The sequence below is a fragment of the Geotrypetes seraphini genome, chromosome 12 (genome assembly GCF_902459505.1).
Source record: "Geotrypetes seraphini chromosome 12, aGeoSer1.1, whole genome shotgun sequence".
Taxonomy (NCBI): Eukaryota; Metazoa; Chordata; class Amphibia; order Gymnophiona; family Dermophiidae; genus Geotrypetes; species Geotrypetes seraphini.
In genome coordinates, this window is record NC_047095.1 from 115,709,974 (window position 1) to 115,727,587 (window position 17,614).

The 17,614-nt window shown below is 43.4% G+C and overlaps 1 protein-coding gene across 1 annotated transcript; it reads left to right on the forward strand.

Moving 5' to 3' along the window:
* The first annotated feature begins 583 nt into the window (after positions 1-583).
* On the forward strand, positions 584-1,159 carry LOC117346038 (60S ribosomal protein L32-like). Its single transcript, XM_033915262.1, has one exon. It carries the CDS (start codon positions 710-712, stop codon positions 1,115-1,117), a length of 408 nt encoding a protein of 135 aa, XP_033771153.1. The 5' UTR covers positions 584-709; the 3' UTR covers positions 1,118-1,159.
* The last annotated feature ends 16,455 nt before the right edge of the window (positions 1,160-17,614 follow it).

Consider the following 17,614-nt stretch of genomic DNA (forward strand, 5'->3'; position numbering starts at 1 on the left):
ACAACTGAGCGCAAGATGGAGGTGCGCGCCGAAGAAAATTACTGTTTTTAGGGGCTCCGACGGGGGGTTTTGTTGGGGAGCACCCCCAGTTTACTTAATACAAATCGCGCCGGCGTTGTGGGGGGTTTGGGGGGTTGTAACCCTCCACATTTTACTGTAAACTTAACTTTTTCCCTAAAAACAGGGAAAAAGTGAAGTTTTCAGTAAAATGGGGGGGTTACAACCCCCCAAACCTCCCACAACACCCCCACAACGCGGCGCGATCTCTATTAAGTAAAATGGGGGGGTTTCCCCCCCCACCCACCCCCGTCGGAGCCCAAAAAACAGTAATTTTCTTCAGCGCGCGTCTCCGCGCTACGCTCAATTGTCTGCTCGCGCCTTTGTCCCGGCGTGCTTTTGACCTGACACCAGACAAGAAAGTCTGTAGTGTACTCAGTGGATTAGCAACTCGTACAACACAACCGCACGCGGATCCATTTATAGTGAGGGCGTCTTGGTCTGTAACAATAGTGGGAACACCCCCGAAAGATGCCGCTCATTCAAAATGTATTCCGATTATGCTCTTGAACGAGGTCAATTTTAGGAGCACCGAAGAAGAAAGCTCCCAGCTATGTTACCTGGTGTCGGCACGATAATTCACTTTAGGATAGCCAGCCTTCCTCTTTCTCTGTAGACTTCACTCGGACGGCAACGCATCGGAGCCAGTGACATGGCTGCCCTACGACCCCCAGTGAAACCTAAGATTGTCAAGAAACGAACCAAGAAATTCATCCGCCACCAGTCAGATCGTTATGTCAAGATTAAGCGAAATTGGCGTAAACCCAGAGGTATTGATAATAGAGTTCGCAGGAGGTTCAAGGGCCAGATCCTGATGCCAAACATTGGTTATGGGAGCAACAAAAAAACCAAACACATGTTGCCCTCGGGATTCCGCAAGTTTCTGGTACACAATGTCAGGGAGCTGGAGGTGCTCTTGATGAGTAACAAGTCCTATTGTGCAGAAATTGCCCACAATGTTTCTTCGAAGAACCGCAAGACCATTGTAGAGAGGGCAGCTCAGCTTGCGATAAAGGTCACAAATCCCAATGCCAGACTACGCAGTGAAGAGAATGAGTAGATGTTTGTATGTGGCTTTAATAAAAGATATAAAAAGAAAAAAGAAAAAAAAAAAAAAAAAAGGATAGCCAGCCTTCAATTAACAGTTCAGCGAGAACTTGTTTTCACTTGCATGGGATGCAAATTATCGAGAACCCTTTTTTTTTTTTTTTTTGGTGTCCTAGTAAATTAATCACCTGGGCAAAAAAGGGTTTCACGAAAGGAACTCGGTTACAGAATATGAGCGATATGGTACACGTCGTACCTCAATCTTTTCTGTGACAGCCCCTATGATTTGGAATACTCTTCCTTTACACTTAAAAATGGAAAAAAACTTACAAAAATTTTAAAACAATTTAAAGTGCTTTCTTTTTAAAGATGCTTTTAATTGATCAACTGTGTTTTAGTAATTAACTTAATCTTGTTTTTTACATTTATTTTCCCAATTCCCTTTTGTGTTTACTTTAAATGTTTCTCACATTTTCTATACCGATTGTATTTCTCCCCCTCTTCCTATTCGTGTCCAGGGGCTTTTCGGTCCTTTTTACCTAGTACGTATTTGTTGTCAGTCATGTAGTGTTTTTTATTATTATTCAATTCATAATAGATTTGTCATCACAGTAATGTAAGTTTTATTTGTTACATTTTTGTTTAAATGTTAATTTTAAATTTTGTACAACGCTTTGTAGTTTCGAAAAAGCGTTCATTCAAAAACCTGAATAAACAATAAACACAGATCGAGTGTGAACTGGGACATCTCAATAGGACAGAAGGGAGAAGGTAGATCAAGTGTGAGATCAAGTGTGAGATCCGTCCCTTCTATAAAGGCATTCTTCTATACTAGGAAAACCAACTTTTCAGTAGTCGCTCCTACTCTTTGGAACGCCTTGCCATCCCAACTTCGTCAGGAAAAACTTATTGATAAATTCAAGACTAATCTGAAAACTTTCTTATTTCAAGACGCATTCTATTGCTCACGAATCTCCCGTTTCCAATTCACCCAACCGCTTTAATGAAGCGGCCTCACTCCCTTCTGTTCCTTCCCTCCCCCTCCCTCTCATATTCAAAACTTTTTTTCTTTTTTTTTCTCATTTCCTTTATACTCTTTTCACCACTAATGATGTAACTTTCCCCCTCCCTCCCACGTCAACCCCACTTTCATGTCTGTCGTTGTCAATGTCTTTAATTGTTCACTTCCCCTTTCGCTCTTTTATTTCGTTTTACAATCTACAAGCATAATTTTGCTTTATTTTATCTTTTATTGTAAACCGGCTAGATACCCGCTGATGGTCGGTATATTAAAAATCAATAAACTTGAAACTTGAACTTGATATGACAGTAGGGCAGGAGGAATTAAAAGGGGATAGATTCTGTAAGGAAGTTCTTCACTCAGAGAGTGGTAGAAATCTGGAACGCGCTTCCATGGGAAAGCACCCTCCAGGGATTCAAGAAAAAACAAGGTTAGAAAGTTCCTGCTGGACCAGAACATATGCAGGTAAGGCTAGACTCAAATAGGGCACGGGTCTTTGACCTAAGAGCCGCCGCGTGAGCGGACTGCTGGGCACGATGGATCACTGGTCTGATCCTGCAGCGGCAAATCTTATGTTCTTATGAATGGGGGTGGTGACATTTCAGTAGGACAGGAGAAAAGAATGCAGATGGACTGTGAGTTGTGACATTACAGTAGGGCAGGGAGGGAGGAAGACCGAGTGGAAGTTAGAAACATAGAAACATAGAAGATGACGGCAGATAAGGGCCATAGCCCATCAGGTCTGCCCAATCTACTGACCCACCCCCAAGTCTACTATCCTAAGGATCCCACTCCTGGTGACAGGTTCCCTTGGCTTAACCCTCTAAGGGATCCCACATGGGCATCCCATTTGCTCTTAAATTCTTGCACGCTGTTTGCCTCGATCACCTGCACCGGGAGCTCGTTCCAAGGATCAACCACTCTCTCGGTGAAGAAATATTTCCTGGTGTCGCCATGAAATTTCCTGCCCCTGAGTTTGAGCGGATGCCCTCTTGTGGCTGAGGGTCCTTTGAGAAAGAGAATCTCTTCTTCCATCTCGATACGGCCAATAATATACTTAAACGTCTCGATCATGTCTCCTCTCTCCCTACGTTCCTCGAGTGAGTACAGCCGCAAATTTTTCAGCCTTTGCTCATACGACATCATAGTTGGAGGCACCTGAGCATGGAGTAAACAGAGCAAGTGGTTCTTTTCCTGTTGACATCACCTGCATTACTGCGCTTCTGTACATTGCCAGTAATCATTTTTTCCGCTGGTACCAATTGTATTTATATGCATGTGTGATAGTGTCCATATTTTCAACTGTGATTTTTTTAAATTGACTTTAAAATGATTGTTCTTCATAAAAATCATTGTTTTAATCTGTCTCAAGTCTGTGCATGTCTTCCTGTGGTTGCCTAAAATATATTTTTTTAAAACATGTAAAGACTCCACCCCAGCTGGTGACTGTGAGCCTCGCTCAAGTCACACCCCGGTTTCTGTCCATGTTTTCCACCTACGTCCAAATCGTAATAATCCACTAGATATTTACAGTTTGAATGAGGCAGATTATTTGGGGTCCGAGCAGGTGAGCTGGATTTGGTTTCAACCCTTTGGATTATCAGAACACAGTATGTTTCCAAGTTTCCAAGTTAATTAATATCTTGATATACCGTCTATCACGAAAGAATAGCTAGACAGTTTACAATTTATATAATAAGTTTAAAAGCAAATGTTTTTTTTAAAAAAAAGGGGAAATAGAAAAACCCATCACCAAATTTAGTGAAGGGGGAGGGGATTACATAATTTAAGACTAACATCACGGGGAAGGTAGGTACATAAGGGACAAAAACGGGATAGAAATGACTCTACACTTTCCTTTAATGATCATCTCAACTCTCTGGTAAAAAAAAAAAAAAAAGTTTTTTAAATCTTCACATGTTGAGGAAAGTGAGATCCTGCTTCCGCCAACAACATTTTGCTGTCCTTGTACAATCAATCATTCTTTCCAGACTGGACTATTGTAATTCCATCTATCTAAGTCTAACCAATAAAAATCTTCAAAGACTTCAGCGAATCCAGAACACTGCGGCTAGGATGATCTTTGCAAAAAGCAAATTTGACCATGTTTCCCCGCTTCTGTCAAAACTTCACTGGCTTCCGGTGATTTCTAGGATTCACTTTAAATGTACTTGCCTAATTTTCAAGATCCTACATGGCTTTCTTCCTCCCCTAATCCCACTATTATGGAATTCTTCGAGACCTGACATTACCTGATCCACCCACATACTCAACATATCTTTCCCCTCGTTAAAAGGCGTCATGTATGCAGGTAAATTAGGGAAATCCCTTTTCTTCAAATTCACTGAGCTTCGGAATAACCTCCCTGCCCCGCTTCGGAACCTAGGCTCATTCCAATTATTCCGAAAGCATCTGAAAACCTGGCTTTTCTCCAAAACGTAAAGCTATCTATTTAAAATGTAAAGCTAGCTATCCTCTTCATAACCTCTAATTTCTTATTATGTCCTTCCCTCATTTATTGAATTTACCTGTAAACCGTGTCGAACTCTATCTTTATGGAGATGATGCGGTATACAAACTTAAGGTTTAGTTTTGTTTCGTTTCTCTTCCTCTCTTTTTTTTCTCTCTCTCTCTCTCTTTTGCTCTCTCTCTTCTCTTTTTTTTCTCTCTCTCTTCCTCTCTCTTCTTTTTTTCTCTGTTTTTCTTTCTCATTCTCATTAAAAGGCATCATGCATGCAGGTAAATTAGGGAAATCCCTTTTCTTCAAATTCACTGCCCTGCTGCGGAACCTAGGCTCATTCCAATTATTCCGAAAGCATCTGAAAACCTGGCTTTTCTCCAAAACGTAAAGCTATCTATTTAAAATGTAAAGCTAGCTATCCTCTTCATAACCTCTAATTTCTTATGTCCTTCCCTCATTTATTGAATTACCTGTAAACCATGTCGAGCTCTATCTTTATGGAATATTTTTGCCTCACCACCAGTGGGGGGGGGGAGCTGGGTAAAACACGGATCTCATGGACCCTCCACGAATCTTAACCGTACGCCTTTAAACATCTGTTCACCTTGGGAGCAATCAAGATCCGTGAGGTCCACGGGAGTTAAAATGAGGATCTCTGCGGACCCCACGTCACAGCCACTTTCTTTTAAGGCTGTGCGTTTGAGCTCCATGGGATCCAGGGGGCTTCCAGGTAGAAGACATTTGGGACATTGGGGTGCCGAGAAGCTGGGCACAACAAAAGGGAGACCTAGGGTGAGACTCCAGCAATCCCAGCCACCAACAGAGAAGAAGCCAGCAAAGGTATTAGTTAAAAAGGGGATCTTGCGGACCCCCACAGAACTAAAAGCACATGGCCTTAAAAAGAAGGCAGCCTTGGCGTAGGGTCCACAGGGATCCTCATTTTTTAACTCCCGCAAATCTCACAGATCCTGCAGATGTTTAAGAGTGTGTGGTTATGATCCGTGAAGTCTGCATTTTACCCGTTTCCTGATGCTTTGGTGGTCCTTTTAACTAAAGTTGCAGTACAAAGTGGCCTTAGTGTGCTCTTTCATGAGTTTAAGAGCATAAGAACATAAGAATAACCTTACTGGGTCAGACCAATGGTTCTTCAAGCCCTGTAACCCGTTCTCATGGTGGCCAATCCAGGTCACTAGTAGCTGGCCAAAACCCAAGGTATAGCAATATTCCATGCTACCAATACAGGGCAAGCAGTGGCTTCCCCCATGCCTTTCTCAATAACAGACTATGGACTTTTCCTTCAGGAACTTTCTTAAAGGCCATTTTTGCCACAGCAGTATAATGATCGATTTTCTATGTTTTCTGGGGACACCAGGAAATTCTTTTTCACTGAAAGGGTGGTTGATCGCTGGAATAGTCTTCCACTTCAGGTGATTGAGGCCAGCAGCGTGCCTGATTTTAAGGCCGAATGGGATAGACACGTGGGATCTATTCACAGAGAAAGGTAGGGGAGGGTCATTGGGGTGGGCAGACTAGATGGGCCGTGGCCCTTATCTGCCGCCTATTTCTATGGAGTGTGGTGGCAATGTCAGTCCATTTTCCAATGTAATACAGTGTTCCCTCGTGAATTTGCAGTTCGTGAATCGCGGACTCACTAATTCGCAGTATTCTCCGACCGCCTCTTCCTGTACTAAATTTAGGCTACACCAGTCAGGAGCTACATGCCAAAGCAGCTCCTGATTGGTGTAGCCTGAGTTTAGCAACAGGAAGAGACGGTCGGTGCATACCGCGAGTGATTTTTAACCCGCCGGTGTCCCAGCTACTCTCTCCTGCCTCGGCGCCCCAGCTGCCCACTCCTGCCTTGGTGCCCCAGCTGCCCTCTCCTGCCTATAAAAACCATATTCATGGTTTTCCAAAATTCACAGGGGTTCCTGGAACGGAACCCCCAGAAATTTCAGGGGAGTACTGTATAAAGAAATAAAACTAAAGGAATGAGGTGATACCTTTTTTATTGAACTAACTCAAGGCATTTTATGAGTTTTCAAAGGTAACCTCTTCTTCAGATCAGAAATAAGCACATGTTGACAAATATCAGTATATATAAGGAAAACATGAAAGAATTTCCGGGATAGGAAGAGGAAAGGGTGGGTGGGTGGACAAGAGCCAGAAAGGTGGCAGAGCAGTTTTAAATGTCTTTATAGTGGGAAAGAAAGCCCAGATCTCTGTTAAGTCCCATCTGGTAGGTGTCAAAATACCTTATCATTTTGACTTCATAGGTTTTGCGTTCTTGAATTGTCTAAAAGTTCCCTTTTCCCCCCCCCCCCCTCTGTTTTGCAAAGCCGTGCTAGCGTTTATAGTGCCTGCCATGGCGGTAACCGCTCGGATGTTCATAGGAATTCTATGAGTGTCGGAGCTGATCCCATGATGGCCAGCGCTAAAAAGGCTAGCGTGGCTTTGTAAAGGAGGGGTTTAATTTTCTTGCCATAAAATCATTGGTGCAGTGGCCATGCCCTACTGTTAGCCAAATGACACACACAAAAAAAAGGAAAACTAAACCCCTCGTTAAAAGACCAGGAACTTCACGCTCTTATGCTGATGGAAGCTAGAGCGACCGCCCCTTCAAATAAACAACAACGTAGGTTTTGGGTGACTGGGGAATCCTTTATCGAGCAGCTATTGGCCAGAGCACTTAGTTTTGTCATGAACTCATTACATTTGTAATAGGGAGGTGGAGGGGTGGGGGAATTGGAGAGTTGGGATGGGGTGGGGTATATTAGGAGATTGTTGGTAGATACATTAATGTTATTATAATTCTTTTTCTTGTGTTCAATTTGTTATTGACCTTTATTTTTTCTTTATCAAATAGATTGAAACATAAATACATTATTATATTTTTGATAACATTAATTTACTGCATATTATAATACTTTATCATTGTACTTGTCTTAATTACTGATTTTTGTTTCTTTTCTGTATATTTATATTAATTATATTGGAATAATATTCTCTGCACATTTTATTATACGTATGATTTTATTATTATAATTCAATAAAAATTTTTGAACATATAAGACCAGGAACAATGGAATGGGGGGTGGACCAACAAATTTCCGGGATGTGAAAGACTCTTCTTAGGATAACCAAGCACCAGCTTTCAGAATAGTCAAGCAATAACTGTCCAAAGTAAAGAATGACACAGGGACAAATTTATCTCCATCCACGCAGGTTGCCCATGTCTCAGCATTTAACACATGCTAATCTTTAGCACGTGCTAAATCGGTTAGCACACCTTAATAACAGGACCCCTTACTCAGGGGTCTCAAAGTCCCTCCTTGAGGGCCGCAATCCAGTCGGGTTTACAGGATTCCCCCAATGAATATGCATGAGATCTATGCGCATGCACTGCTTTCAATGCATATTCATTGGGGAAATCCTGAAAACCCGACTGGATTGCGGCCCTCAAGGAGGGACTTTGAGACCCCCCTGCCCTAGAGGAAAAGAGGGAAAGCGTTATTCAGGGATCTCAAAGTCCCTCCTTGAGGGCCACAATCCAGTCGGGTTTTCAGGATTTCCCCAACGAATATGCATTGAAAGCAGTGCATGCACATAGATCTCATGCAGATTCATTGGGGAAATCCTGAAAACCCGACTGGATTGCGGCCCTCAACGAGGGACTTTGAGACCCCCTGCCTTAGTTCTTTATTTAAAACATTTATTATCTGCCTGAAAACGATGCAGTTTACAATAAAAAAGAAAAACCATCCTCCTTGACCAACAGACGTAAACAAAATTCAAAACCCATTAGTTACATCAATAAAATTAACAGAGCCTAACTGAATTCTGTGTGGAACTTAAATTTTTCTTAATTGGTTTACCCCTCTTTTACAAAACCGCGCACAAGGATTTTAGCAATGGACAGCGGGATTGAATGCTCTGCACTGCTCTGACAATCATAGAGTTCCTATGAGCATTGGAGCAGAGCATTCAGTGCACCAGCTGTACGCTTAAAACTTCTTGCGCGGTTCTGTAAAAAAGGGGTTAATTGGCATGGTAATTGAGAAAAAAAACAATTAATTTAAGTTGCGCATGAAATATCTCGTGGTGCCTACTGGCGCCTAACAACATCTGCCTGAAAATTAGCAGGGGCAGAGAGTAGGCATGGTTACACATCTGTGTTAGGTGCCAATGTACCAGTAGGATGCCTAGCAATGCCTAAGCCAGCATGATTCCCAAATGAATATGCATTAGAGGGGTGTCCAACCTCGGCCCTCGCCGGGTTAGGTTTTCAGGATTTTCCAAACAAATATGCATGAGGGGTGTCCAACCTCAGCTCTCGCCGGGTCAGGTTTTCAGGATTACCCAAACGAATATGCATGAGAGGGGCGTCCAACCTTGGCCCTCGTCGGGTCGGTTTTCAGGATTTCCCAAAAGAATATGCATGAGAAGGGTGTCCAACCTCGGCCCTCGCCGCATCGGGTTTTCAGGATTACCCAAACGAATATGCATGAGAGGGGCGTCCAACCTTGGCCCTCGTCGGGTCGGTTTTCAGGATTTCCCAAAAGAATATGCATGAGAAGGGTGTCCAACCTCGGCCCTCGCCGCGTCGGGTTTTCAGGATTACCCAAAAGAATATGCATGAGAAGGGTGTCCAACCTCGGCCCTCGCCGCATCGGGTTTTCAGGATTACCCAAACGAATATGCATGAGAGGGGCGTCCAACCTTGGCCCTCGTCGGGTCGGTTTTCAGGATTTCCCAAAAGAATATGCATGAGAAGGGTGTCCAACCTCGGCCCTCGCCGCGTCGGGTTTTCAGGATTACCCAAACGAATATGCATGAGAGGGGTGTCCAACCTCAGCTCTCGCCGGGTCGGGTTTTCAAGATTACCCAAACGAATATGCATGAGAGGGGCGTCCAACCTTGGCCCTCGTCGGGTCGGTTTTCAGGATTTCCCAAAAGAATATGCATGAGAAGGGTGTCCAACCTCGGCCCTCGCCGCGTCGGGTTTTCAGGATTACCCAAACGAATATGCATGAGAGGGGCGTCCAACCTTGGCCCTCATCGGGTCGGTTTTCAGGATTTCCCAAAAGAATATGCATGAGAAGGGTGTCCAACTTCGGCCCTCGCCACGTCGGGTTTTCAGGATTACCCAAACGAATATGCATGAGAGGGGTGTCCAAACTTGGCCCTCATCGGGTCGGTTTTCAGGATTTCCCAAAAGAATATGCATGAGAAGGGTGTCCAACTTCGGCCCTCGCCACGTCGGGTTTTCAGGATTACCCAAACGAATATGCATGAGAGGGGTGTCCAACCTCGGCTCTCGCTGGGTCGGGTTTTCAAGATTACCCAAACGAATATGCATGAGAGGGGTGTCCAACCTTGGCCCTCGTTGGGTCGGTTTTCAGGATTTCCCAAATGAATATGCATGAGAGGGGTGTCCAACCTCAGCCCTCGCCGGGTTGAGTTTTCAGGATTACCCAAACGAATATGCATGAGAGGGGTGTCCAACTTCGGCCCTCGCCACGTCGGGTTTTCAGGATTACCCAAACAAATATGCACGAGAGGGGTGTCCAACCTCAGCCCTCGCTGGGTCGGATTTTCAGGATTACCTAAACGAATATGCATGAGAGGGGTGTCCAATCTTAGCCCTCGTCGGGTCGATTTTCAGGATTTCCCAAATGAATATGCATATAATCTCTAAAATAGAACCACCTACAATGAACAGCCCCAATTGCTTAAATGCACTCTTCCAGAAGAGGCTATTATTAAATATGTTATTGAAACTTTTGTTTATATATAAAATTATATTTATTTTTCAAAATAGTGCCTATTACTCATTCATCAATAAATATCCCCACATTTAACTATAATAATTACACACACTATTATAAAAATCACAACACCAAGAGCCTATTCCACTTTCATCTACAAAAATATGAACGTTCAAATGAATTAGATATGCCAAGTCCACTCATCATTTCTTCTTGCAAGCAATGCGATTATATCTCATGTAGTCCATATTCATTGGTAATGAAACTTTGAATCCTCTGAATATCGATCTTTTTATCCAGTTCTTTTCTACTTATTCCTGTTTTTTCACCACAATCAGCAGCAAGTAGCCTGACACAAGACGGTTGTAATTATGATAAATGAGCTTTGGTTTCAGAGCACATCGGGAACCGAGTTCTGCTTCAGCTCCTGAAGACACTTTCGGGCGAAACATTCATTTATCACAATTACAATAGTCGTGTGTTGGGCTACTTTTCGGTGATTTGAAAACACAAATTGTGAAGCACCATATTTTTGAAGACAAAAAAGGGGACACGCCACCCTGTCCTTGGCCCCTCCCACACCCCAACCCACCATGCTCTGCCCCTGCCTCCCACCGGTCCCAGTCCTACCTCTGCCCTGCCCCCCCCCCTCTCCCTATGCAACTCACTTTCTTTGGAATTACATAAAAAGAAGGGCTGTATAAGAAATTTAAAGCTGATTTAATTGGGTGACTTTTTTGTTTGTCTGTTTATCAAGTTTCAAGTTTCCTTATTTTTGATATACCGTTTATCAAAACAAGTGTCTAAACCAGGGTTGCCCAAGTCCGGTCCTCGAGCTCTACTGGCAGGCCAGGTTTTCGGGGATATCCACAAGGAATATGCATGAGAGAGATTTGCCTGCACTGCCTTCTTGGTATGCAAATCTCTCTCACATGTCCAATATTGGTCGCCGTACCTCAAAAAGGACATGGCGGTACTTGAGGGAGTCCAGAGAAGAGCAACTAAATTGATAAGAGGTATGGAAAACCTCTCATATACTGACAGACTGAAAAAGCTGGGGCTGTTCTCCCTGGAAAAGCGGAGACTTAGAGGAGACATGACAGAAACCTTCAAGATCCTGAAGGGTATAGAAAAAGTAGACAGGGACAGATTTTTCAGATTACGGGGAACCACAAGTACAAGGGGGCACTCGGAAAAATTAAAAGGAGACAGGTTTAAAACAAATGCCAGAAAGTTCTTTTTCACCCAGAGGGTGGTGGACACATGGAACGCGCTTCCGGAGGCTGTGATAGGCCGGAGCACGTTACAAGGCTTCAAAGAAGGTTTGGATAGGTTCCTAGAGGATAAAGGAATTGAAGGGTACAGATAAGAGTAGCGGTAGGTTATAGGGATAGTCTGGGACCATTGCTCAGGCAATGGGCTTGATGGGCCGCCGCGGGAGCGGACCGCTGGGCGAGATGGACCTCTGGTCTGCCTCAGCGGAGGCAACTTCTTATGTTCTTATGAATATTCATTGTGGATATCCTGAAAACCTGGCCTAACAGTAGATCTCGAGGACTGGACTTGGGCAGCTCTAAACGGTGTACAATATAATGAGATTGAAGAAAGCAATAAAATAGATAAATAAAAGCAATATCTTATCACATTGACGTACATCAGGGGTGTCAAAGTCCCTCCTCGAGGGCCGCAATCCAGTCGGGTTTTCAGGATTCCCCAATGAATATGCAGGAGATCTATTAGCATACAATGAAAGCAGTGCATTCAAAGAGATCTCGTGCATATTTAGTGGGGAAATCCTGAAAACCTGACTGGATTGCGGCCCTCAAGGAGGGACTTTGACACCCCTGACGTACATGGAACAAAAGGGAAGTTGGGGAGGGGAAGTTTTTAAGGTGTCAGGTCAAAAGCGCGCCGGGACAAAGGCGCGCCCAGACAATTGAGTGCAGCGCGGAGGCGCGCGCCGCTCAAAATTACTGTTTTTAGGGCTCCAACGGGTGTGTGGGGGGGTTGTAACTTAATAGACATCGCGCCACGTTGTGGGAGCGTTGTGGGGGGTGTGGGGGGGTTGTAACCCCCCCCCATTTTACTGAAAACTTAACTTTTTCCCTGTTTTTAGGACGTTACAGGGTGTCAGGGGACGTTACAGAGGACGTTACAGGGTGTCAGGTCAAAAGCGCGCCAGGACAAAGGCGCACCCAGACAATTGAGTGCAGCGCGGAGGCGCGCGCCGCTCAAAATTACTGTTTTTAGGGCTCCAACGGGTGTGTGGGGGGGTTGTAACTTAATAGACATCGCGCCACGTTGTGGGGGCGTTGTGGGGGGTGTGGGGGTTTGTAACCCCCCCCCCATTTTACTGAAAACTTAACTTTTTCCCTGTTTTTAGGACATTACAGGGTGTCAGGGGACGTTACAGAGGACGTTACAGGGTGCCAGGTCAAAAGCGCGCCAGGACAAAGGCGCACCCAGACAATTGAGTGCAGCGCGGAGGTGCACGCCGCTCAAAATTACTGTTTTTAGGGCTGCAACGGGTGTGTGGGGGGGTTGTAACTTAATAGACATCGCGCCATGTTGTGGGGGCGTTGTGGGGGGTGTGGGGGGGTTGTAACCCCCCCCATTTTACTGAAAACTTAACTTTTTCCCTGTTTTTAGGACGTTACAGGGTGTCAGGGGACGTTACAGAGGACGTTACAGGGTGTCAGGTCAAAAGCGCGCCGGGACAAAGGCGCTCCCAGACAATTGAACGCAGCGCGCGCCGCCGCGCCGCTCTAAATTACTGTTTTAATGCTCCGACGGGGGAGGCATGGGGGGGAACCCCCCCACTTTACTTAATAGACATCGCGCCGCGTTGTGGGGGCATTGTGGGGGGTGGGGGGGTTCTAACCCCCCACATTTTACTGAAAACTTCACTTTTTCCCTGTTTTTAGGGAAAATGTTCAGTTTACAGTAAAATGTGGAGGGTTACAACCCCCCCAAACCCTCATAACGCCGGCGCGATGTCTATTAAGTAAACTGGGGGGGTTCCCCCCAAAAAACCCCGTCGGAGCCCCTAAATTTAGAGCGGCGCGGCGGCGCGCGCTGTGCTCAATTGTCGGCGCGCGCTTTTGTCTTTCGCGCTGTTGTCTATGAACCCGTTACAGACTGGAGGAGTAGCCTAGCGGTTAGTCCAGTGGCCCGAGAACGTGGGGAGTTGGGTTTGATGCCCACTGCAGCTCCTTGTGACTCTGGGCAAGTCCCGTAATCCTCCCGTTGCCCCGGCGACAAAACACATACACCGACTGTAACCACAGAAGTCCCCTCCCCCATCCTTTTTTCAGGAGCTGAGTAATAATAACCAATGCTTTATAACTATATCGACTGCTCTGATGTAGTGTACAAAGGGTGCACAGCCAGACCTCAGATTTGGGGGAGGGGAGGCCTGAGCTCAAAGTGGGGAGGGAGCACAAAATTTTGCCCGACATTTCAATCCCCCCATTTCCTGGGCCACTGCAGCTAACCAAACCCTCCCTTCCTGGGCACACGCTAAAGGTTTCCCCCAGCGCATGCACAAAATCCAAGCATGTGTGGGGAACGGTGGGGAAGGGGCCGGTGCGGTGGCAGCCCAGGAAAAGGGGCCACTGCCTCCTTGGCTTTGTGAGGAGGAGGGCTTCCGCTGGCAGGGCATGAGGGCCCCCACCAGCCAAGGCAGTAGACAGCACCTCGATTTTGAGGGGACCTGAACCCAAACTGGGGAGGGATAATAATAATAACTTTATTTTTGTATACCGCATTACCATGGAAGTTCTATGCGGTTAACAGATGAAGAGACTGTACATTACAGCGAAATTACACTTTTTTTTTTTTTGGCATAGCTATATTTACATTTTCGGCCACGCTACATTTACGGTGAAGTTATTTTTCAGGTTGGTTACAATTGCAGAGAAGTTACATTTGCTGTAAGTTGCATATATACAGCGGAGTTCATACAGTAGTGTTACATACGGCGGTGTTAAATTCAGCCTCCTTTTTCTCGAGCCATATGATAACCTGGGCAGAGCATGGGAGGGGGCATAAGCTTGTCTCCAACTTAAGTACACAGCTTATAAAATACTCTACGTTATGCCTGATGCATGGCACTCTTAGATTCACCCATTTGTTCCTGCCCTTGACCTGGTATAAATAGTCAGCCCTAAATTCTGCTGCATCAGTGTCAGTTTGGGCCTACAACCTGGCTACCCTGGGTAGGCCCACCCTTGCTATCATAAGCCAAGCAGGGTCAAGCATGGCTAGCACTGGTGAATACCAAGCTCCAAAGCTGTTGGGTAGCAGCAACCCAGTGGAGCGGCACAGGAGAAGGCAATGGCCTTGAAACATCACGTTACAGGAAGGATTCCTCACTTTCTCTTATCACCCTTCTATGTCTTCTGTTCTTAGATACTCCAATTTGTATTAAATGTAATAAAGATCCTGACACATTATCTCATGCTTTTTGGTTGTGTCCTTTGATCAACTCATTTTGGTCTGCCATCCTATCATTTTTGGGTTCTTTATGGGATAATTCGATAGTGGGTTGTCCTAGGGGAATAATTTTTGGTAAAGCATCAGCTTGTGGGGTTTTTGGCCAACTAAAATGTCTTTTATTTCAGAAAGCCTGTATGATTGGGCCTAAATGTATTATGCAATTTTGGTTGCAGAAAGAATCCAAGTTTTTGGCATTGGAGGAATCAATTACATCGCTTATTTTTATTTGAGAGTTGGGAGGTTCGAGGTTCATCTAAAAAAACTCGTCTTTTTATGGAGGTTTGGGATCCTTATATTCAGAATCTTTCACCAAAAATACGAAGTTTGGTTATCAATGATTTATTATGAAAATTAGGTTTAATAATTACATTCCAGTCATTTATTTTAATTCTTTATTTTTGTCAACTTTCATCCAGGGTGAGGGATTTCATTTAGGGGAAGATAGTGGGTAGGGGATGGAATTAAGGGGGGTGTAGATAAGATTGAATTAATTCATATTGAAAATTAAATTTGAAAGAATGATTTAAATGTGTATGAAATATTATTGTAATTCTTATTGTATTGAATGTATTTTTGTATTATCCTATTGTACTGATTATTTGATTTTTTCAATAAAAATTGTTATACATAAATTGTAGTTCCACCCACTTTCCTTTTGTTTATTACGTTCGTCAAGTTTTGTTCAGTCTATTTTTTGTTTGTTAATTGTTTCCCTTTTAAAAAAAAAAATTTATAACATTTTATTGAAGGAAATAAATAAATATAATATAATACAAATAGATTTTCATTTTAAATAGATTCACAATTATGGTATTTTCATGCATATTTCTATCATTCCTCCAAAATATATTTCCATATGACCCACATCAAACCCCCTACTCCCCCCACCTCCCTTCCCCCTTCGCCCCTCCCATTCACATTGTATTGAAGTAATTAATCAAATAAATTATGAAATTCCTTTTTTAAAAAAATTATTGTAAAATGCTTATGATTTGCATTTTTATCAAAATTTTAATAAACTCGGTGTATGCAGCCATGGGTCAATGGTCAACTCAAAGGCATACACACATCCCCATGTCTGTTTACACCACTGTTCTTTAATAGAATCCAGGTGCCCAGATGTTGTTACAGGCTCCACATTGCTTTGAGGTGCCCCATTATGGAACTGTTTTTTATTTACCTGATTTCAAATATTTATAATCCGCCTATCAAACCTTCCAAGCAAAGAACAAGACAACGCCCATTAAGACCATCACGAATGATAACATAATCTAAAACAAATCACAAGCCTATAACCAAAAGCAAAAACTCAAACATCAAAGCGCTGCATCTGTTGATTGCGTCTTTTGTATTTATTTCCCTGAGATGCTCGATTTTCCGATGCCGGGAGTCTTAGAAGGAAGGGATAAGGTCGGCCATTACATATCCCATGTCTTTGAGGTCTTGCTAGGCTAGGGAGAAGGCGTCATCCAGAGCCCTCCTCTGCGGGACTCACACTTATTTATTTTATTATTTATTTAAAAAATTTATATATCGCATACAACTATGCAGTTTCCATACCACATACATAAGATCTTGTTTCCCTCCGATTATCAAAAATAACATAGACATGTCTAAACATCGTTAATCGTCCCTGTTATGATAGGGATAGAGCACAAATGCAATCAATTCAGAAACACAAGCAAGCTTTAAATCATACATTGATGTCATAAAAATTCTAGAAGGCGATAATCAACTGAAATATACCTTAGCATAAGAAGGCATTGGCAAATAATTTTTATTTTTATTTTTTTAATTTTTTATTCATTTTTAATCTTACATCAAGTGTACAAATAATAAAACATTTGAAATTAAATACATCACTTGAATTTCTTTCTAATATAACATCAAATATATAAATTTATTCCCTTTCCACCCCCCTTTTCCTTTAACATTTAATCATATATATACAATATAAATATTCTTTTTCTTTTGACTAAACCCACAGTAAACTATAAACCACCCTCCTCCCCCCATATGCAAATATACTTTCACTGGAAAATGGTGTCTATTCATTACAATAAGTTGTCAATGGCCCCCAGATCTTTTTAAATTTATTTATTTTTGAGTAGCAATTATGCTTTCCATTTTATAAATGTGACACAACGAATTCCACCAGAAGGTATAATTGAATCTACTGCAGTTTTTCTAATCACTTGTGATATTTTGAACGGCGACCCCTGTCATAATCAATAAAAGTTTATTGTTGTTTGATGAAATCTGACTCCTTGTTCTCATTGATGTACCGAATAGAATCGTATCATATTATTATTATTATTATTAGGTTCTTATATCCCGCCATACCCAAAGAGTTCTAGGCGGTTTACATTCGTTACATTAGGATCCGGTCTGAACCCGGATTTACAAAAATTTTATCGGAATTGCAGGTAGCGCGGAAGGAGGCACAGGTTTATCGTAGTTGGGTTAGAGGATAAAATGGAGGGAGTGGGAAACCAGAAGAGGGGGGGGGAGAGGGAGGTGGGGGTGGGGGGGTTGGAGTGTATGCGGGGAGTAAGGACTAAGGGTCTTGTTCGCGGAAGAGGTGTGTTTTGAGAAGTTTTCTGAAATCTAGGTAGGTCGGGGCCTCTAGCATCATTTGGGCTAGCCAAGGGTTCAGCTTGGCCGCCTGGAAGGCGAAGGTTTTGTCGATGAATCTTTTGAGCTGGCATGATTTTATGGAGGGGAAGGTAAACAACTGGATTCTGCGGGATTTCTTGTTGGTGCAAT